This window comes from Hibiscus syriacus, unplaced genomic scaffold, assembly GCF_006381635.1.
Source record: "Hibiscus syriacus cultivar Baekdansim isolate YM2019G1 unplaced genomic scaffold, ASM638163v2 tig00018715_pilon, whole genome shotgun sequence".
Classification (NCBI taxonomy): Eukaryota; Viridiplantae; Streptophyta; class Magnoliopsida; order Malvales; family Malvaceae; genus Hibiscus; species Hibiscus syriacus.
Genome location: NW_024062446.1, coordinates 2,879 through 25,426, shown reverse-complemented (window position 1 = coordinate 25,426; position 22,548 = coordinate 2,879). Strand labels below are relative to the sequence as shown.

Genomic DNA, 22,548 nt, shown 5'->3' with positions numbered 1-22,548 from the left:
CCATGCCCGTTCCACCATTTAATTCTCCACCGATATACATTTAATGTATGAATATGGTATAAAATCAGGACGAATTTAAATATAATAGTTTGAGCTAATGTAGATAAAATCTAAATTCAATAAATTTTACTATTCTCACAACGGATATTTGTTAGCAAAGTTGATGAGGAAAACAATGCAATTGAGAAAAGGAGGATCATTTGAGGTTGACCGGTAAAGACATGGAAAGCAGGTGGACTTTTATGTAGTAAATCAAACGGAGAGGTGGGTCATTTCAGTAAAGAAGGGATTTTCTGGGAAAATATATAGGAAATAGAAGATGAAGAGCATTCATGGTTGCCACCAATATACTAAGCAAAGGCAGCAACCAATCTGTTTGCTTGTGTGTGATGCACGCTTCATAGATAAGGCCAAGTCCTCTCCCCTCTTGCTCTTTAGCCCTTCCACGCGGTTCATGCCTTATAAATCCTCACCCCAACCACACGTTAACAAACACCCAAACTTCAGTTTCCTCTCTCCTGCTCTCCTTCTTCATCTGTTCTTCTTTTACCTTCTTCCTTTATCTCCTTTTTTGTAGTTAAAAATTTACCCTTTTTTGTAAGAGTACAAATTCCAATATAAAGGGAGTTCTTTTTTTCTTTTTTTTCTTTTTTCAGTTTCCTTTTTTCTTCGACATCCTCTTTAGTTACCATGACTTGTTGAAGTGTTGGCTCCTATAAAAGAAAATAGAAAGATTATAATTCTTACTGTGGTGAAGCATTAGTTTTTCTACAATGGGAAACTGCTTGTTTTCTTCTACTAGAGTGGATTCCAGTCAAAGCCCCCATGCAACTTCCGGTAACCATTTGTTTCCTTTAAAATGGTATTTGTTGTTCTGGTTGGTTATTGTTTTCTGAAGATTTTTGGGATGTCTTTTTGGCTATGAAGATTTAACCTTTTCGGTTGGAATTGACTTTTTTTTGGGGGGGGGGGGGGTATTCTTTTACTGTTTATCGTTGTCCATGGGTTTTACTTCTGGTTAAAGGTTTAGAGAGATGCTCAGAGCTAAATTATTGAGTCTGTTCTTCGATTTCTTTATTTTGAGTGTGATGAATTGTCGGTGAATAGATGTAGTTCGCTACTAAATTTTTGGTTTTAATATTTGGAGTATCATGTGAACATAAACATGCAGGGTTCTTGTAGGACAAAATATACTACAAATTTATGTTATGAAGTTAATGCAAACTTGGAGTGCTCTCGCCTATGCTTTAATCTGTGTTTTTTTTACCTAATAAATCTTGCTGGATTTTAAAACTTGGGTGTCTTTGTCAAACTTCTATTCAAATAATTTTTTTTTGTAACTTAGTCAATTATGACTTCCTCATCACCATGTGTTGATGATTTCATCATAAGCTAGATGTTGCTTCTAAACTCATGCTCCATAAATGCAAATACATGCTGAGTTGGATGGTTTTGTGATGCTTAACATTCTCATGGAAGCAAAACAGATGTTAAATAACTTTAAGTTTGAATTTCTTTTGCATTTGATATATCATGTTATTTCTTTGCAGCATCAGGAAGCTCAAGAGTTTCCAGCAAAACTAGTCGCTCTTCAGTTCCTTCAAGCTTAAGCATCCCATCTTTCAGTGATACAAGCAGTACAGGATGTCTTCCGACACCTAGGACTGAAGGAGAAATATTGTCATCCCCTAATTTGAAACCTTTCTCGTTCGGCGAGTTGAAGAGTGCCACCAGAAACTTTCGTCCCGACAGTCTTCTTGGTGAAGGTGGTTTTGGTTATGTTTTTAAAGGATGGCTTGACTATAACACATTAGCTGCTACAAAGCCTGGATCGGGGATGGTTGTTGCTGTCAAGAAGCTTAAACCTGAAGGTTTTCAAGGTCACAAAGAGTGGCTGGTAGGTTTCATTTCTCCTCCTTTTGCTTGACCTCTTTGTGTGTATGCCCTGTTGGCTGATAGTCAGCTCATTACCTGATTTCAGACTGAAGTTGATTATCTTGGCCAACTTCATCATCGAAATCTGGTTAAGTTGATTGGCTATTGCTCAGAGGGTGAAAACCGACTTTTGGTCTATGAGTTCATGCCTAAAGGAAGTTTAGAGAATCATCTCTTTAGAAGTAAGTATCACATCCTATTAACATTTTCAAAGAATCATCTATTTGAAAGTGTTGTATCCATGAATTGATGAGGATTTCTGGAATCCGATTGCATTGTATTATATGTTTCTCTCTTGAAATTAATTCTTAACCTCAAATAGTCACCGTTAACCTACACACAGTTGCCAGACTAAAATTTTTGTCAGTCCTAATAGAGGTTTCCCTGGCAGTTTGGTTCTCAGACAACCAAACAAGAGAACTCTAGTTACCCTTGATGCTAATCATGCTACCTACTGTTTTACAGGAGGGCCGCAACCACTTTCTTGGGCAGTGAGGCTTAAGGTCGCCATAGGTGCTGCTAGAGGACTCTCTTTCCTTCATGATTTAAAATCCCAAGTCATATATCGTGATTTTAAAGCTTCTAATATATTACTGGACGGGGTATGCTAAGAAAGAAAAATAATTATTCTGTGCCTTTCAATATTATGTTTAAAATTGTGTTATAGATTTTATACACGTCTCTGATGGTAGCAACCGATTGGATGCAGGAGTTCAATGCAAAACTTTCTGATTTTGGGTTGGCCAAGGCAGGGCCTACTGGTGATAGGACTCATGTGTCAACTCAGGTCATGGGTACTCACGGCTATGCAGCACCTGAATATGTTGCTACAGGTACGAGGTTCAGTGAAATCCCATAATAGTACGACTTGCTGTTTCATCAGACTTCTCATAAGTTCGAAGTATCTTAATTGACCATCCGTAATATTTGTTGCTGAAAAGAAACTGTGAAGGTATCTAAGAGACCAAGCAGCGGCATTTGTCTGTTTGTTGTCTATTTGAAGTGCCTTGCGTCCAAAACTAGGAATACTTAGCTTGCTCTAAAAGAAAAAGTTGGCACTCGTAGAATATCTTTGCATGAGATGGTTCCCAATGAAGCTTTGTGTCAGAAGTTGCATGTAATGAAGCTTCCGTTGTTGAACAGGTCGATTGACATCTAAGAGTGATGTATACAGCTTCGGAGTTGTGCTGCTTGAACTATTGTCTGGACGCCGCACGGTGGATAACACAAAAGTTGGTGTGGAACAGAATCTAGTAGACTGGGCAAAACCTTATTTGGGTGACAGAAGAAAATTATTCGAATTATGGACATTAGATTAGGGGGTCAGTACCCCCAGAAAAGCGCTTATACAGCTGCTACCCTTGCTTTACAATGTCTAAGTGATGCAGCCAAACTCAGGCCTAAAATGTCAGAAGTTTTGGCTGCATTGGAGCAGCTCGAAGCCCCCAAAACTGCCTCTAAACACACTCAATCAGATCAGCAAACAATTCCACTTCCTGCTCGGAAATCTCCAATGAGACAGCAGCGTTCACCGATGCATCTAACACCAACTGCATCTCCATTACCATCTAACTAGCAATCCCCGCGAGCACATTGATTCCATTTGTAAATTTCCTAAGCATATGTATATAATTTTGTTGCTTGTAAAATGTAATTTTCCACCGTGTCTTATTTTTTTTATGCAATTTTGCATTTCATGTGACAAATTAGCACTGCCTTTTTTTCATGAGGATATCGGTTTTTCGTTGTGATAGTCAGCTTCTCTCATTGTTGTAATTGTACCTTCACTTTCAGTGATGCATATCAATATTAACCTTATTCCATGCAATGAATTGTGATGCAACCCAGAACTTATCCAGGTGTCTATGAATTATGAGCTTGATGCACTACGTTAATCATATTGTAAAAATATGAAGACAATTCTTAGATTGCATATGAGTTCGTGAGTTGGATAATGTTCATGAAACTAATTAATCATAATTACCATAAAGTTATGTGTCCGTCCTGTTGAAGAATATGATCTATAGAACTTGCAGATAGTTGAACTCTCACTTGGAAACTTACAGAATTTGATGCCTGTCAGGCAAAGCAGTGTCAAGTATCTCCCAGAGTTCCCCAAAACACTTCAGTGAAGGGTTCTCAAGATATCCCCAGTGAATGATGAGGGAAACTGCAGGGAACACCTGACATTCCTCTCTCATGCTCTGCACAACAGTTTCTTGGTATACTTATGTACAGACGGTTCGGTGTATAAATAGCCAAGGATTCACGCGAGGCAAAAGATGCTCAGATAATTTCCATGGGAAAGATCAACCTAGACGCAATAACCGGCTAGATGAATCCTAAGGGAAAGATTTTGAGGCCCAGAGTTGCATCAAATTCTGATCATATACTTTTATTCTCCATCCCACAGAGACTCTAAGAAGCTGTTAACTGAAACCAACTCTTCACAATGAACCTGTTTAATTAATGTCTTGTTTGAAAATAGCTTTGGATTATTAATGGCAGATGTTGTTAAGGGCAGTGCAAATAAAACTTGCTGGACTATGACAAAGATGCAAGTATGGAAAGGAGTGGGGAGAGCCGAGTCCACTTGGCTCAAGAATATTCTCTATCTTATCATCTCTAATCCCCCAAACGCCATAATCCTGACTACATTCAGTTTCGAGAACTTTACATACGGATTTTGTTTCATATACAAATACTTTGGCACACGCACCTACAGAGACTTCACTTATAAATATGTAGGTTTGCTTTGTATTGCCTAATCAAAGAAGGAATATAGAATGAGCTGTCCTCTGGAGTTCCCCTGACCACTTCACTGGGGGGTTATGGGCCTATGGGGTCTGCTCTTCTTGGACCCTACTGAAGAGTTTGGGGGAACTCTGGGTGGCACCTGACATTGGATAAGCTGCAGTTGCACTGCCTTTGCATATTCGCCCAACCCGCACAACCTTCTTTAACTTCCCATATGTAAGAAATGGGAATCACCATCTTCTCAAGTGCCATTGCATTGTTCTGCAGATAGACTGCAATCTCAGTTTCAGTCATTATTCTATAACGAGGGCAGCAGCAACGAGGACGTTTTGTTTCTGTTTCTTCGTCTGTATGATATTACGATCACAACCATCTAGCTGCGGTGATGCTAGTAATCAACAGTCATGCAGTGAAGGGTCACAAACGCCATAATCCTGACTAAATATGTATTCACTAAATACATTATTAAAAATATAACGATAATTTATACAATTACTTTCACTAACTAAAACTATATTTTATTAATTTCAACACATTTTCAATAATTTTGATGGGAAGGTCAATTTTTGATTTTTAAATTGAGAATTCAATACACCGATTAAACTAACATTTATATTTGTTTTAAATATATTTATAGTTTAAATTACCCTAACCTTACCCAACCTACAACCCAATTAATTAACAACCACCCAACCCATTAATACATGTACATCAGCTCAATCATTTAACCCAAATAGATGAGTTCATTTTCACTATATTATGATCAATTAATCAATAATTAGATGGCAAAAATTATTTACTCAAATCATTTGACCTCCCACTTATAAAGTGGCATTTTCCCCTTAATAATAATATAGAATAATATGAGACCAATAAGCAACTTCTTATCATCATTAGGCAAAAGGATCAAAGTATTATTTTATATTTCCTTAACAAATCAAACCCTACTTCCCTTTAAAGATTAGATAAGCAAAGATAACATACACAAATAGAAATGTTCAAAGCTATGTCAACCTACACATCAAATTAGTAAACATATAATGAAAAACGAAAATTTTAAAAGAATAAAAAATGAAAAGGGTATAATATATAGTTGGAAATAAACAATAAAAAATGAAAAATATTTGGGGTTTAATTCATTCAAGGTACACCAAACTCAAAGGCAGAGATAGAACTTCTAATCTGTGAATGATACAAACTTTCCAAAGTGCATAGCTTTTGCAGCAAAAAAAAAAGAAGAAAAAAAAACCAGTAGTTCTCCATGAACTAGTAAAAGACAAGGACACTATTTGCATATTCAGGACATCCCCTAATCTGATGATACCACAATTTGAACAAAACCAGCAGCTTTTGGACAAATCAAGACAGATTAAGAGATGATACAAAACCAAACAGAAAAGAAAGGCAACTGTCAACTCTAAGCTACAAGACAAAAGTAAACCCCCTTCGATTGTTATCCTCACAAGTCATATCCTCTTCCACTAATATAGGATCAAGGAATAAGAAGGAAAGGAACGGCAAGAAGAACACCCAACTAAAGCTTGTTGATTTCTGTGAAATTTTGCAGTTAAATTACGATGCAGAAGAAGGCCCATTGTTAGTAACATGAAGCTGAATACAATGCTCATTGTTGGGGTGTCAACATTGGAATCTAAGCTATTTCCAGCATTGCCATTTCCATTATCGTCTTCATTGGTGTTGCTATGGAGATTGAGATTACCGACTGTTAATATATCTTTCTTGCCAAAAATGTTCTTGTTGTTGTGCATCCAGACCTTCAGAACTCCTCTGTCGACACCAACTTCATTGCAAAACTCTTTTAGCAGCTTTTCTTCTGATCCCCTCGGCATCCTCCAACAGAGCCTCTCTGCAAAAGCATGCATCTTTCTTTCTGTTCCTTGCTGAACTTTGTCCTTGACCTCTTTTTCCTACTCGTGTTGCTGCTGCTGTTGTTTTTGTCTGTCCCTCCGACCCTGGGATTAGAGTGGTTGTACTCATCCAACGGCCCCGAGTAGCCGGTGCTCAAGGCCAGCAGCATGTGGGGTGCAGAAGTAGTAAGAGTAAGGGACAGGAGAGGGTGGGGTATGGGTTGGGCTAGGACTAGTGCTGTTCGTTGGGCTTGGACTTGTGCTAGGAGGATTATTAAGCGGTGGCGGTGGCGGTGGCAGGTGGTGGATGAAAGCAGGACCGTCATAAGGGTCACGGCGGTGGAAGTTGCGGTGGCAACCACAGGCTGCACATTGAGGTCAGTAGGGGAAGCAGTAGGACAAGACATGAACTCACCACAACCATCAAGGGCATGTCCACCCAAGCTAGCAGCATGGTTTTTGAGGCACTCTCTGTAGGAAACAACCATTGGGTGGTGGTGCTGATGAAAGAGGAGCGATAAAGACTTGGTCTTGGCGTCGTTGTTGGTGGGGTGTGTCTCGGATGAAGACTCTGATTGTGCGTATGGGGTGGTTTTAGCATCTGTTAGCTCCATTTTTCTATAACTAAAGGTGAAAGCCTTGGTGAAAGGAGGGGGGCTTTACTGGGGTTAGGGTTTCTTTGCAGAAGCTTAAGAGAATTTCCTTTTTGTTTGTTGGTCTAAAGTGGTGAATATAGGAAGAAAAATGGTGGCGAGTCGTTTAAGGGAGCTGCGATTGTAATCTAATTATGATGATGGATTGTTATAATGACGAGTTATTGCACTCTTACCCGAAACTAAACACTGTTTAAACAAATCTATCCATTGTACGGAATCAAAAATTTATACATCTTTCAATTATTAATAAAATTTATACAAAATTTTCTTTACCATTAGTGATTAAGTGATTGATTATTATTTTATTTATACAAACTTTTAATTGTTCCAATTATTATAATTAAAATTTGACTTTATATCACTGGATTGTTAAAATTTAAACGGTACGAAGACATAGATAAAACAACCTTATTTTAGACATTAAAGTTTGGAGGTGTCTATTTTACCACTAAATTTCAACTGTTCACTTTTAGGCACTACATTTATCATGGTAATGAATCATTATTGTTATATTCTAACAGTTATCATGGTAATGTCAATATCAAAATGTTTGTATTTCACTCATTTTTCTTCTTATAGGATTGCTTTTCCACGAACACACTCAAAATCGACGAGAATAAACAAAAAAAGATCCATCATTTTTAGGAGGTTTGGAGCTTTCTCAGATTTGAGACTTTGGATGTTTGTTCATAAATTCGAACGATAAGAAGCACTATTTGAGAAGATGAACAACATACCACAAAACTAGCCTCACCAGACGACCATTTGAGGAGATCGAAGCATTAGTACATCAAATATTTATATGGATTTTTGTCAATTTTGAGTGGATTTCATGAAAATCTAATTCGTTGAAGAAATATGAACATTTTGATGTTGATATTGTCACAAAAAGTGATCAGTGACTGACGACTATTAGCTTCCAACGATGGTCGAAAAAGTTTAATGCCTAAAATTGAATATTTTTAAAGTTTAGTGACAAAATTGATATATTTCTAGAGTTTAGTGCCTAAAATAACATCATTTTAAACATCAATAACTGGCGCCAAAATGATGTTTTGTCCACATCATCATAGTGACAGAGATATCCATCCACATCATTATGTCATTAAAACTTAACAATCCAATGGTATAATTGAAGACAAAGTCAAAGTTAAATGTTATAATTGAATTAAGGCTTAAGGATTACTGTTGCCCCTACAGTAAACTCAATTTATCAATTTTGTCCCTATCGTTTTTTGCATCAATTTAGCCCTCGAAGTTATTTAGGGTGTTCATCCTAACCCTCGAAGTTCGTTTTGAATAACAGAACTGTTAGTCTTTTGTGTTTATCAACACCATCAATTTCCAGATCAACCAATATATTGATGTGGCTTGATGATGATGTGACATGTATTAAAAATAAATAATGAAATATTTACTAAATACAACAGTTAGAAAAATATCCAAATTTTTTAACTAATCCCTTAATCTCACTGAAATAAATAATAAATTTTGAGAATTTGTTCTAATCATTGTGTTTAATAAATATTTTAACCTAATTACTTAGTCCACAAACGCATAAGCCTCACAGTTATGTTAGTCAAAACGGTCAACGAACTTTGAGAGCTATGATCAATACCCTAAACAACTTCAAGGGCTAAATCGATGCAAAAAAAAAACGATAGGGAGAAATTGATAAATTGAGTTTACTATAGGGGCAACAGTGATCCTTAAGCCTTGAATTAAATGAAAGTTTAGTGGTATAAACAAATACACTCTCTAAAGTTTGGTTGTATGTGATGTATTTTGTCCTTTTATATATTTATGGTTTGAACCTCCTTAATTATAAAAATAGGGGAAATTACATTGTTAGTCACCATACTATTATAATTTTCTACTTTTACTATCAAACTATTATGTTCCTCTTATTTAGTCACTAACATTAGATTTTCTTTTCTATTTGATCATTGATCGATAAACTTTTCTTAATACTTAATAGAGATAATGATGTGACATGATAATAATAGTTTTAATCCTTAAAATTTGTACATTTTATTAATCTGATCAAAAACATTATTTTTATCAATCATTTAATACTTATTTAGCTTGATACGAATGGTCTTATCCTAAATTCCAAGTTTAATCCCTCCAAACTCAATTCACATTTTCCTTAAAAATTTTGTATCAACCAACTTAACCTATTTTTTAACCATGAAACAATTGGTTAGCTTGATATAATGGTTAATGTGTTGCTAATATTAGGTCCTATGTTCAATCCCCCTCTAAATCTAATTAGAGTTTCTTTATTTTCATCAATACGATAGTAACATATGTTAAATTTCTTAAAGGGTAAATTACACCGTTCCTCACTGAACTATTCACTCTCTCCTATTTTCTTCACCCAACTTTCAATTTGATCAATTTGCTCACTAAACTTTACAATCGAATAATTTTGCTCACTCGATCGTTTTCTCTCTAAAACCTAATGATGTGGCATTTTATTATTATTATTTAATATAAAATAATTTTTTTTTAAAAATAAAATAGAAGGTGGTCGAATTCCACCACCGACCACCATCGACTGCTGTAGATGGTGGTCGTTCGGTCCTAAAATGGGATGGGTCGCTTCGACTCGACACCTTGAGTTCGAATCCGACCTTCATTTTGTCGTAACTTGCTCCGAAGTCCACAAATTTGAGTTTGAAAGTGAGGGAACCAAAATGTTTTAGTCCAAATTCACGGGTTTTGGGACATTTTTCGGTGAAACAACCACCAGATTCAGACTCAGGGGGTCGAGATAAACTGATCCAAGAAATTTGGGAGACGGTGGCCGAAATGAAAATGACGTGGTGGCTGGCGGAGAGAAATGAAGAAGAGAAGGGAAAAGGGTAAATTATACCATGAGTTACTTAACTTTACTCTCTATCCTATTTTACTCATCGAAAAACTTTACAATCGAATCATTTTGCTCAGTCGATCGTTTTCTCTCTAGCACCTGATGATATGTTATTTTTTATCATTATTTAATATAAAATAATTTAAAAAAATGAAATTAAAACATAAGATGGTCGGATGCCACTGTCGGCCACCGTTGACTGTCGTATGGTGGTTTCGGTCCTGAAATGGGATGGGTTAATTCATCTCGACACCTTGAGTTCGAATATGACCTCCATTTTGTCGGAACTTGTTTCGAAGTCCACGAATTTGAGATTGAAAGTGAGGAAACCGAAACGTTTCAGTCCAAATTCACGGGTTTGGGACATTTTCCAGTGAAACAACCACCAGATCCGGACTCAGGGGTCGAGACAAACCGACCCATGAAATTTGGGACCGAATGACCACCATCTACGACTGTCGAAGGTGGCCGAAATGAAAATGATATGGTGGCTAGCGGAGAGAAAATGAAGAAGAGAATGAAAAAGGGTAAATTACACCATGAGTCATATAACTTTACTCTCTCTCATATTTTACTCATCGGAACGACGTCGTTTTGGAGTATATTTGAGTTTTTCAACACGACGTCGTTTTGATGCCTGTGCCACGTGATAACGCCGTTAAATAGTTAACGACAGAGTGAGAAAATGATTTTATATGTAAAGTTAAGTGAGCAAATTGATCAATTAAAAGTTGGGTGAGGAAAATAGGAGAGAGAATAAAGTTCAGTGAAGAACGATGTAATTTACCCTTTATTGAATTATTTATGAATTAGGATCTAATTGATAAAGTTTATAGATTTTAAGGACTAAATTATTATTATACCATATTATAATATTATATTATTATTGGCCAATGATCAAAATAGGGAAAATACAAGTGTTGGAGAGCAAGTTCATCTAATTAAACACCCAAATGCACCGTAACAACAGAAGCTGTCCCCTACCACTTTCTTATCTTAATAATTCAGGAACTTAATAAACCAGTTCGAAATCCACATTTATTATTAATTTAATATTATTTTTAACAACAATTTTTATATTAATTTTAAATAAAAGATTAATTAGTAAGTGGCGTTTAAGTCAAACCGAACTGATCCGATGTCAATTTTACTTTATTCAAGCCTAACTAGATTAAATCTATTGGTTGGGACAGCATGTTTAGTTGATGGTTAGATCTAGTAATTTATGCATTTATTTATAATCTGATGTAACCTTGTTTAGTCCCTGTACTTCTGTCCTATGTGAAATTTAGTCTCTTTACTTTCAATTTTAAGAATTTAGCTTCTCTAATCTTTGATTTAGTAATTAAACTCCAAACAATAATACGGTAAACTGGATACGCACACTTTAGAATCATTCTATTGATTTAAAGCAGCGTAGAAGTCATGAAAATACGAAAGAAATGCGAGAATAGATAGGGTATTGTAGTATAATTTAAGGTTAAGGAACGGTAGGAAATCAACGCGGTTGAAAATGCTATAAAAATCATAATATTTTCGATTGTCAACTGAAAAAGTTATAAAAAAATTTCAATATAAAAATGTTAAAAATTAACATTTTGGTTTGCGACCAACTTAAAATGTTATAATTTTTACAACATTTTTAGTAACGTTTTTTCTTAACCTGAAATTGGATTACCTTTCATTAGACTTCCACGCGTTAATCATGAATCATGTAGTCTACTTCCACGTGTTAATCGGAAAGCAAAAGCAAGACAATGCCATGTTTTTATTATTAATAAAGCTATTCCAATTGTTTGTGTTTTTTAGCGACAAATTAGTCATTAGCAGAACATGCATGTATCGTGTAATGTTTTTATCCTTTCCCCAATAATAGCAGCTGCTTGTTTCTCCTATTCATTCATACATGTTAATCAATGTGTTTTTGTTTGAATTTCAGGCTCTAATGTTTTTCTTCGGTTCACATTCATATTTCTTTTATAATTATTAATATCTTCTCAATTAATCGATTATATAACGTCGCATTAGAATCATGTAAACGATTTCTTTACTAACTTTAAAATATTAGGGGTGTGAGCATTTAATGTCGAGAGATTAAAATTATCTATAATAGATAAAAGAATTCATGAACCAAGACTGGACTAGACAATCACAGATTAAAAGGACAATTAGGTTAAAACGTGGGTAAGAGAGGATGGTTTGGTCGGGTCCTTTCCTAATGGTCTGTTTTTGTCTTTTTATGTCCTTGTTCTTCAATCATGCCTTTTTATTTAGAATCCAAGGAACGAATCTAATGCCATGATTCATTAAAGATTAGAGTAGAGAGGCATCAAGATGAAGTCTCTTAACTTGTACAACTTTGACATGATCACACTAATTAATCCCCCAAGCCCCAGAGGATGCGAGTCTTAATCACGTTCACGGCACGAAAAATGACAAGACTTTAGTTCTAAATATGATTTCAATGTTCAGAGACACTAAGATTAAACGATGTCTGATCACAATCATGTCAGCTTCGACGGTTGGATTGAAACAAAAATTACCTTAAGTTACTCGGCGAACGTGTACTGATTCGATAAATTTCCTTTAAAGTACTTGGATTTGATTAGCTAAATAACTTGAACCGGGTTAATTCGAATCAAATTAAACTTTTTTTCCTCCTTGAAGCAGCACCTGCAACTGGTGTTTATCAGAACAACCGACAAGATGATTATTTGTTAAAATGTCCCAACTGGGGGGTTGGTTTTAAGGACTCAAAGTGCCCAAATTCAGTGCCCGTGACAGCAAATGGAAGTAGAAGCGGCCCTTAATTTCCTTGCAGAAACTCCTCGTGTTGTATCAATCATCGCCACTCATTTTCAATCTATAGAACCAGATTCCATGGTCCACAAGTACTTCTTTCGAATATTTGCATGCAAACACAAGTATTAGGTTATTAAGAGTTATATATCTAATATAACATTATTGGTTAACTATTTTAATAATATTATTCAGTTAAATTAAGGTTAAAGTACACAAATGATCCCTCGACTATAACGTATTACTTTATTGAGTCCTTCGAATATTAAAAGTTTAATTTGACCCCTGACTAAAACACTTTGCTTTTTTAACTTCTCCAAACTATTAAAAATCATAAAATGATCATTGAACTATTCATTGTGATCAAACTTGTCATTTTTTCTTAAACAATTGATGGTAGTTTGAGCTGAACGTTAAAGTTGTTGACTGAGATATGATAGTCGTTTGAGATTATGGGTTCATATTATATTAACGTCAAACTCAAACTACCATCAATTTTTTTAACAAAAATGACTAGTTTGGAACATAATAAAAGGTTAATCGACCATTTTGTAACTTTTAATAGCAAGAAGACTTAAAAAAATAACGTTCTATAGTCAAATGATCCTTTTTGTAACTTTTAATAATCAGAGAACTCAATAAAATAACACTCTATTGTTTGGGACCATTTATATACTTTACCCTTAAATTAATATTAGTTCAATGTTCTTGTAATATTGAAAATAGCATTGATAGTCCTTTGATTTTTTAAAAAGATATTTTTCAACATTGTTTAAATACGATTATATTACAATAATTTCAATTGCTAACATGAGTTTTTCACTTATTCCTTTTTGTGAGTATCCTTAATAAATCAAAATTGAGAACGGATTCGAGTACATCCTACTAGGTTTCGGGCTTCGGGTTCAGCGCCTCTGCACACGCCCGTTGATGCAAACTCGACTCGAACTCACAAGTCATTCAATGGCTAGAGCTGAAGTACTGTGACAAGATGAAGCAAAATTTTACAACAACGCATTAAAACAGGAAATGGTAAAGCTCCAAATCATTCTCGACAATCTATTTGGGCATAACAAAAAGTATATAAAAGGAAATAAATTAACGGCTTTTACACAAGTTCTTTGATAGGGGCAACTGTCCTCGTTTGCTCATAAACTATCAACGAATATAATGTCAGTGCAGGACTTCATAGGGTTTCCTGTAAGTTAAACGTTTTCCAGTAGGGAGTCGCCGCAGGTCCCGGTGCTATGGCAAAATGCATGCCCCTACTTTGCCCAGATTGTAGTACAAAAGCGACCTGGGTTGCGGCCAACGCCGCTGCTTCCTGGTACGGATAACGTAGGAGTTTTCTATAACAAGGTCCGAAGAAAAGCAAGGATAGATGAAATTTTAAAAAAAAAAGTCTTTGTGAAGTAATGGGATGATAACCTGTCTTTGCCTTCGTTGTTGTAATATACTGATCGCCCAAGCCATGATGTAGCATGGTAACAGAAAGCCGACGGCTCGAAGCAAGAAGAACTATAAGAAACCAAGCAGTTTTAAGAAATAAATGTCTCTATGGTATGATAACGGTAAGCTAAATGCTTAAGAAGTACATAGGTGAAAATACAACTCTTTAAGTATAAACTTACAGAGAAAAATGAAGGCACGTCCTCATCCGAATCAGCATCGGGGACAGTCACTGCATGCCGCAACAGCAGAAGTGCCATTAACTGGAATAATGGAAAAAAAACAACTCTTAGTTTTAACTGGGTCTTGTCATGTAACAAATGAACTCTTTTTTTTCCAATTATCTTTTAAGAAAGAACCAAAAGAAAGTTATTGACATGAAATTTTCAAAGGAGAGTGCTTAAGGCTGAGGTAGAATCTGGATGGTTTTCCATCAGACAGCGAAGCAATGAAAAGGAAAGTTGTTGACATGAAAATCAACTAAGAATGCCACAGCCATTGTGGCCCAAGTGGAATAGCACCACCGCTGGTATGGCTCAAATTTACCATGATGAGAGGAGGGAAATTAGGAGCTAAATCCAAAAAATATACATAAAACTGTAATACTAAGTTTCCCCTCTGTTTCCAAACGGGGAAAAATGAGAGCAGAAATTTCTCCTAAGAACATAAAGATCTTCCAGTTAAAAGCTAATACACCTTAGCAGAGCTCTTTTCTCCAAATTAATTTATCAAAACGATTCCTTGAACATGATTATATGTATTTCTAAATTAAATTGATGGTGGTCCAACTTTACGCAAAAATGTTAAAACTCGCTTAAATGAGGTGTTTTAGAGTCCGTGATAAACATGATTTGAATGAAATTCAGTATGTCCAGATGATTGATTTGTAACTAAATGCTTACAATTACAGCAGCTGAACGGCAGAAGGCAGCTCCAGTGGCACTTGATGCAGCATATTCATCATATCCGGTTTCCAAAAATTGGCGTTCTGCCTCCTCAATGGCCAAAATGCGAGGATCACGCAAATCCAGAGGGGTGCCAGAGATTGTCCAGCCTCTACAAGACAGATATGCAATCATTATGATGGAATCTTCCAAACAAATCATACAAAATTGATTTCTAACAAGTTTAGATCAAAATTTCTAGTGGACATCATACTTTGTAAATCGAATGGCATACACTCAATTTTACCAATAGGAAAGGTCCACCCAAAATCATTTCATAAAGAAACTGATACATGTGAGAAAATCAAACTTACGCAATATCAATAGCTGTTTCTTCAGTTCGGCGACAAGGTACAGCAGTGTAATCAGGTTGATAAGGCTGCACAGTAAATTAAAGGCAGACCATATCAACAAGGAGCCACAACAACCAAGTACCAACTATAGCATTTGTAAGTAATAGATAATCTCCTAAATACACAAGCTTAACTCACAACTCTTCCATTTTTTCCCGTCTATTATCATTCAAATTCGGAATGAATCATTTTTATGCATTAGGAGAAGAATAAATATCTTTCCTACAAAACACACTCCAAAATTCATATTCTTTGCCTTTTTTTTCACTCTGCCAGACTTCATCATAAAAGCAAACGATTCGCCCTCTTCGAGAGTCATTCACAACTACTTACTCAAAATTGGCGAACTTCCAATTCTTTAAGGAAAAGAGTAGCAAGTAAGCTCATGCGTATTTCTCATAGAATATGTATGTATGTATGTGTGTGCGTGTATATATATACATATAGGATTGACAGAAGTAGATACCTGATGACATATCTCGCAAACTATATCTCCTTTTTCGTTGCACCAATGCTGCACGCACTTCCTATGCGCATACTGCAATTCAGAACATATAAAACTGAGAAATTACCTTAAAGAAACGCTGATGAGAAATTAGCATAATTTATAAGGTCTGCTAAACTGAGAGCCAAAAAACGATCAATTTAACAACAAAATAAAAGAAACGAATTACCTTGAGGCTGCCATTGCAGGCACAAGGAGTCTCAAGATTCTTAATGGAATCTTCCTCCTGACAAATGCGACACTCCACCGCCTGAATAAGCGGGTCCTCCTCCTCTCCCTCGTCCTCGTCATCTTCGCCTCCTTGGACAACTTCCTTATCTTTCTCCTTCTCCTTTTCCTCCGCCGAAATCTCCGTCGAGGGACCAGCCTCCGATTCCACTGGGTGCACGGGCACCGGCCTCACCAGACGATCCACATATACACCAAGTGATCACTCATAATTTCTACAATTTAACAAAAAAATATTTTTCCCAATTTCTTTCAGCTACTTCAACGATTCAACCAAAAATAAATCTTCAGTATGATATGGAAAACATAATTGTAAAGGAAGACCCGGGATCGCACTGAGAAAGAGCGGCGGGTCGGAGGTTTCCGAACAAATGAGAGAATAGAAAGAAAAGAAAGGAATCTGATAAGAGGGCAACAAAAAAATGAACCAATCCTCAAAACATTTACCTTTCAGCTAAAAAATGGGGAATTCGCGTTTCCTAGAGGAACCAAGAAAAATAGGATAGAAAATTTTCTAATTAAGCTTCTTTTGACTGCAAACGCGTTTTTGCTTGAATTTTTTTATTTATTATAATAAAGTATATAATATTTAAGAATAAACTAACTAGATTTTAGTCCTTACATCATTGACTTTCAATTGTTGTAATGATGACATAAACTTTAATTATATTACGAGTTTTACTTTAATTATATACATGATCGTTAAATTTTAACATTATAATGATGTAGATTAATCTTTTTATCACAATGATGATGTTGATAATAAATATATTTTAAAATTGAACTCTAAGAATGTATCAAGTTTGTCGTTAAACATTAAAATGATTCAATTTTAAGCAATTAATATTTTTAGCTTATTCTTGCATTCAATCTTTACCCATCATTGATCACCATTTGTGGTAAGGTAAATATCAAAATATTCATATTTCAGTCATTTTTCTTTTCACTGAAATATGTTTCTACAAAACTTATTTAAAATTGAAAAAAAAATCATCTATAGGTTCGTAATGCTAATACTCTCATCTTTTTCGAGGACCTTCCAATTAATCTAGTTTTGAGATTTGTTTTTCTTCTCGAAATAATGCTTCTTATCATTTGAGTTTTTGAACGAATATTCTAATCCTCTCAAATTTGAGAAGTCTCTTAAACCTATAAATGATTATATTTTGATTTAATTTTTTCAATTTTGAGTATGTTTCGTAGAAAATTAATTATAGGATAAAGAAAGGAAGTGAAATACAAAAATTTTAATATCAATCTTATTGTGAATAACAACTAGTGACGGACAATAATTCACTACTAGTGACAATAAAAAAAAATAGTGTCTAAAAAATGAATTATTTAAAAGTTTAATGACAAAATTTATAGACACTTAAACTTTATGCTTAAAACAATATCGTCTTCAACATCAATAGTTTCACCAAAAACAATATTGTTTTGTCCATATTATTAGGCCATTTGGATTTTATAACCCTAATGATATAATTGAAGTCAAAACTAAATTCATGCTATAATTAGAACAATTAAAAATTCAATAATATAAATGATACACCTAAAATTTAACATCGTATATTTAAATTTGAAGTTCACACCCGTATAGGTAAATATATTTTTTAATAATTATGAGAAAATGTTAAATTGCAATTAAATAAATAAGCTCATTTTGTTCAAATAAATTCTAACAAAAATTTATAAATACCATTAATCATGGGAGAAAGTTGATTATGAAAATAAATTCATATCCTATACATTAAACATTTAGGATAATCATCTATACTTTGGTGGGAATGTTTTTTTTGGTCACATCTTAGCACATAAGTTGATGTTATTTTCATGAATTAGCAATAAAAGAATTTTACTTAATAATGTAACATTTATTTGTGAATATATTTAGACAGATAAGTAAGAATGTGATGGTTCAAATATATTATAATAAACATGCACTTACTTTGTCCACTTCGCCATATTCATCACTCACCTAAGTCGAGACAGCACAAGGAAACTCACCCTGCAACTGACCCATCATACTCCTTACAATTACATCTTCCTATAGAATAGGCAAGTGGTAATAAAATAAGGGTTTTGGTTCCGGTTGATACAAATTGGAAATCTAAAATAATCTTTTATCCTAGTTCCCCGGCCATGATATGTTACAATAAAGTTTCATATGTTGGAACTCCATGGTATTGTGATCTTACATGTCCCTGCCATGATGATGCCCTTAAGGTGGGGCAGAAACCAAGGAAGCGTAAAAAGTAATACCCTCGAAAAAGGAACTCTCCTCCTTGGATTCAAAAAATCATAGGGTTCAATCCTGTCCAGACGATGATAGATCAGCTTCGATTGATACGTGTAACTATATCTTCCTTTCTCGAGATCATACACGGTCTTCAGCTGGGGTTTCCTCCATTTGATATAGACCAAACACTGAACATCAATATTACGGAGATGGCAAGACAGAAAATATTGTCGAATCACTGTTGATAATATTCGTTATCCAGTTGGTGTGCAGCACATCCAAGTTGGTTGCGCTTTGCAATATGAAGCTCCCAAGGCCCAATCTAATGGTATATCATTGACCTGATTAGCAAAGCTGAGCCTGTTCCAGATTGAATTTCTGTTCAGAGAACAAATAAAACTATAGACGGACTGCCAATTTAATATTTTCATATGGAGGAAAGCCATGGTTCCCGTTTCCTTTTGAGTACACTTAACTAGCAGAGTAGAAAAGATACCTTCATCATCCAAAGCAATTTCAAGGCTATCGTGAAGTAAAGCCACAATATATGCTGAAGAAAAACAGTAGCGCAACAGATCTTCCTCATCGAGTGATGGGTGTTTCTTCTTCAATTTTGACCAATCTTCTTCACAGAAACGTTGCCCGCCATTATTAGATCAGAAAGAGAGCCCTTTTGGTGCAACCTAAAGAACTACTCCAGCAGGAGGATACAAAGAAAGAAATATAAGGCATGCACCCCAAGCATATATTACACAGCTTTAGGATGTCATGTAAAATCATCCAAGTTCGGCATAAAAGAATTGGGAGAAAGGAAAGAGGGGGAAGGTGGGGTCAAGAAGCATAACGCTGAAAGAAAAGGACTGATTATAATCATACCTTTGAGGTATAGAAGAAATTTTCTGTAGCCAAAAATTTGCCTTGAAGCTTGGGCATGAAAACTGATCCCAAGTAACACAGACCAGAGGAACATTTCTCTGCATGACAGAATACATAGTGATTATTATCCAATGGCATAATGTGTAATAAATGTGGGGTTCTAAGATAGTTTGTAACCTTTTCCTTTTTGTAATAGCATTAGTGCAGCAGATCTGCACTCAGAGAAGTTACCCCTAGCTTGAAATTCAGAACATATTACTTTTTCAGCCTTAGAACCTAACGAAAGTTTGATGAATCGGGCAAGTATCCTTTGGTGTACAAGGATCTATATATGTTTCCTTATGAATAGACTCGGCAGCTGCATAGAGGTAAGAATAACAATGAACAATAAAGACATAATAACTTAACTAACTAGTAACTCCACACCATCTCTATAATGGCTAAATACTCAAACTGTAATATACAAGCAGTGTCCATACTCAAATTTTGATCTCTTCCTCAAGCTTTAACATTGCGAGACTCGAAGAGATGATTTAAGAACAACTAGGTGATTAAATTCCTAATTTGAGTTCAAAGCACAATTAAAAAACTCTAAGACTTCTTCGAGCACTTCTAAGCCCGCAAATTTTAAGAGAAAGCAAATTCCTTGAAACATACCTGGACTGAAATCTCCTTTAATAAGTGATTCCCTCAATGAATTGCGCGCAACATTCTGTAAAGATCACAAAAGTTAAAAACTCCTAGATTAACTTCGGATTTCTCACATAATCTGTAATGAGATACTGCAAAATAAATTGTAAAACCATATTGAAATAGTATCAACATTAATTAGAAGTTAGATAATCTGCAAATTTTTTTAAGGATTGAAGAAAAACACTTGGCAGAAGGACAGTCAATCATTACTATCTACTTTCAGAAATATATATTCTCATTCCATTTAATTTTAACTAAGCCGTTCTTGTTGAATAAGATGCCTGCATATAGAAGACATGTGCATAGCAACCATAACCAGAAAAATAAATAAATAAAAGAATCTAATGCATGCTAAAGTTACCTGACCAAAGTGAAGAAAGCTGTGGCTATAGAGACTGTAAGTGAAATTCCCGAACTTGATGGAGCGTGAGAATTCAGAAGGCATAGGCTCAGTTGAGAAAAAGGTCACCTGAAATATAAGTCGAGCAGCTAATTCAATGATAATCTTAAGCAAAGGGCATATATGCCCTTAAATGCATTTGAAATTAATCAAAAAGTATTGCTTCTAGAATCTTTTAACCTTTTTTCCTCTTCTTAATATTCGAATAATTTTGTTGTTTCAAGTATACACAAGAAATAGCTTCAAGGAACACTAGTAAGTAATGTCATAATTAGAAGCTCGGATGACTTGCAAATTCTGGCATGGAAAAATTCATTTCAACTATATCCCAACAAAAGAAAGATTCAAAAAAAAACTAGAAGCAATGAAGATTAAAGATTAAAAACAAACCTGAGCAGATGCCCCGCCAAGTTCAATTATTCCAGTAGTATGCTGAGGATTACCTCCAAGAGTACCAAAGACATAGTTTGCAACAACCCAAGCATACACTCCCTCATCAGAGCCTAAACCAATCAAAACATCCAAACTTAGCTTCAAAATATGGGTCAGAAACTACAACCATTTGGACTGTAAAAATTCCAGCATTGATACTACAAGAGCCGATTCAACGAGCAATTATACTACCTGAATCCGATTAGCATTTCTAGGCCTGTTCATACATGTAAGCTTCCAACTCCAAGTATACTACCTTTTACTACTTACCCACTGCTGTTCCATTCTGAATAATATCAAAATTTTCCCCACATTGTCTCAATAAAATAACTCAAAGCAAAGCACAATATTACCTGTAATAACCGAAGCCCAGACGTCGCGAAACTTAAAACCAGACAGCCTAAGCACCTTCCTGCACTGCTCCAAAATCCTCTCCTGCACCTCATCGTCCAACAATCTCAACCCCGCCGTCGCCATTAACCTAATCTCCGTCTCTCCCCATTGGCTTTCCGGAACCTTACTTCTCCCGAACTCCAAAAGCTCTTTCAACAAATCCGCAGCTCCTTCCAGATCCTCAGAGTACGCCGACAATCCCGGATTGACCTTCAAGCTCTCCAATCCTTCTTTAAATCGAAAACCGGTTTCTGTCTCCGTCAATGTTGTACCTAAACACTGAATCCTCGTCCCCGTGCTTCCCCCATCGATTATGATGCTGTACTTGACGGAATCCTTGGACGAGAAAAAGAATATGTAAACAAAAACAAACAACGCAATGGATATGGCGATTGAAACCGCGATGAAAGGGGAGTGGCTGGTTTGACGAGGATTTCGGGAGAAGAGAGCAGTGGATCGGGAACTGGATCGGATTTGGAGCTTAATCGGGTCCATATTTTGGTAGCTGGTGGTCGATTTGGATGTGGATTTGGTTTCGGGCATGCGCTGGAGAAGGAGCATATGGTTATTAACACTGCGCAAACTCAGTTCTCTTGCAATAAAAACAAAATTGAAAATTTAATAGAAATTGCATAAAAGAAAGGGATATAATGGAAAGAATCATGAAAATTTTTAGGATTATTTTCCCGAAATGGGGATGAACCTGTAGAGGGAGAGAGCAGGTTTGAGCCCTCTCTCCGATCTGAAAATTTCTTCTGATGTTTTTTTTTTTTTTTTTGTTTTGTGTCTGTGTTTCAACACCTTTTACGCCTTGCAGGAGCAGGGAAACATCTTCTGTTCGGGCCAAAAATGGGCCCAACATTAATTATGTCTAAAATGACCCTAGTCTTATTTTAATATTAAGGCCCAAACCCATCGTAGTATGATACTGTTCTATTGAGTCTCTTGACTATTAAATGTTACAAAAAATAGTTCCTCGGGAATTTCTTTATTGAGTCCCACAATTATTAAATAAATGATCACTCGACTATTCATTTGTTTAAAACTCGTCCTTTTTCACTAAAAAATTAACGGTAGTCTGAGGTGGACGTTAACATAATGACTAAGATATGATAGTCATTTGAGATTATGAGATTATATTTATCA

The 22,548-nt window shown here is 35.4% G+C and overlaps 1 protein-coding gene and 3 pseudogenes across 1 annotated transcript; 1 reads left to right on the top strand and 3 right to left on the bottom strand.

The window, feature by feature from the left end:
- The first annotated feature begins 627 nt into the window (after nucleotides 1-627).
- LOC120209342 lies at nucleotides 628-3,780 on the top strand (annotated as a pseudogene).
- Nucleotides 3,781-6,183: 2,403 nt separating this feature from the next.
- LOC120209340 lies at nucleotides 6,184-7,305 on the bottom strand (annotated as a pseudogene).
- Nucleotides 7,306-13,898: 6,593 nt separating this feature from the next.
- On the bottom strand, nucleotides 13,899-16,571 carry LOC120209347 (the record flags this gene model as incomplete). Its single annotated transcript, XM_039208385.1, has 7 exons — nucleotides 13,899-14,214; nucleotides 14,319-14,408; nucleotides 14,522-14,602; nucleotides 15,242-15,395; nucleotides 15,598-15,662; nucleotides 16,103-16,174; nucleotides 16,311-16,571. Coding segments are annotated over 7 exons (861 nt in total), but the record flags the coding sequence as incomplete, so codon positions are not given.
- Nucleotides 16,572-18,532: 1,961 nt separating this feature from the next.
- On the bottom strand, nucleotides 18,533-22,058 carry LOC120209346 (annotated as a pseudogene).
- Between the last annotated feature and the right edge of the window lie 490 nt (nucleotides 22,059-22,548).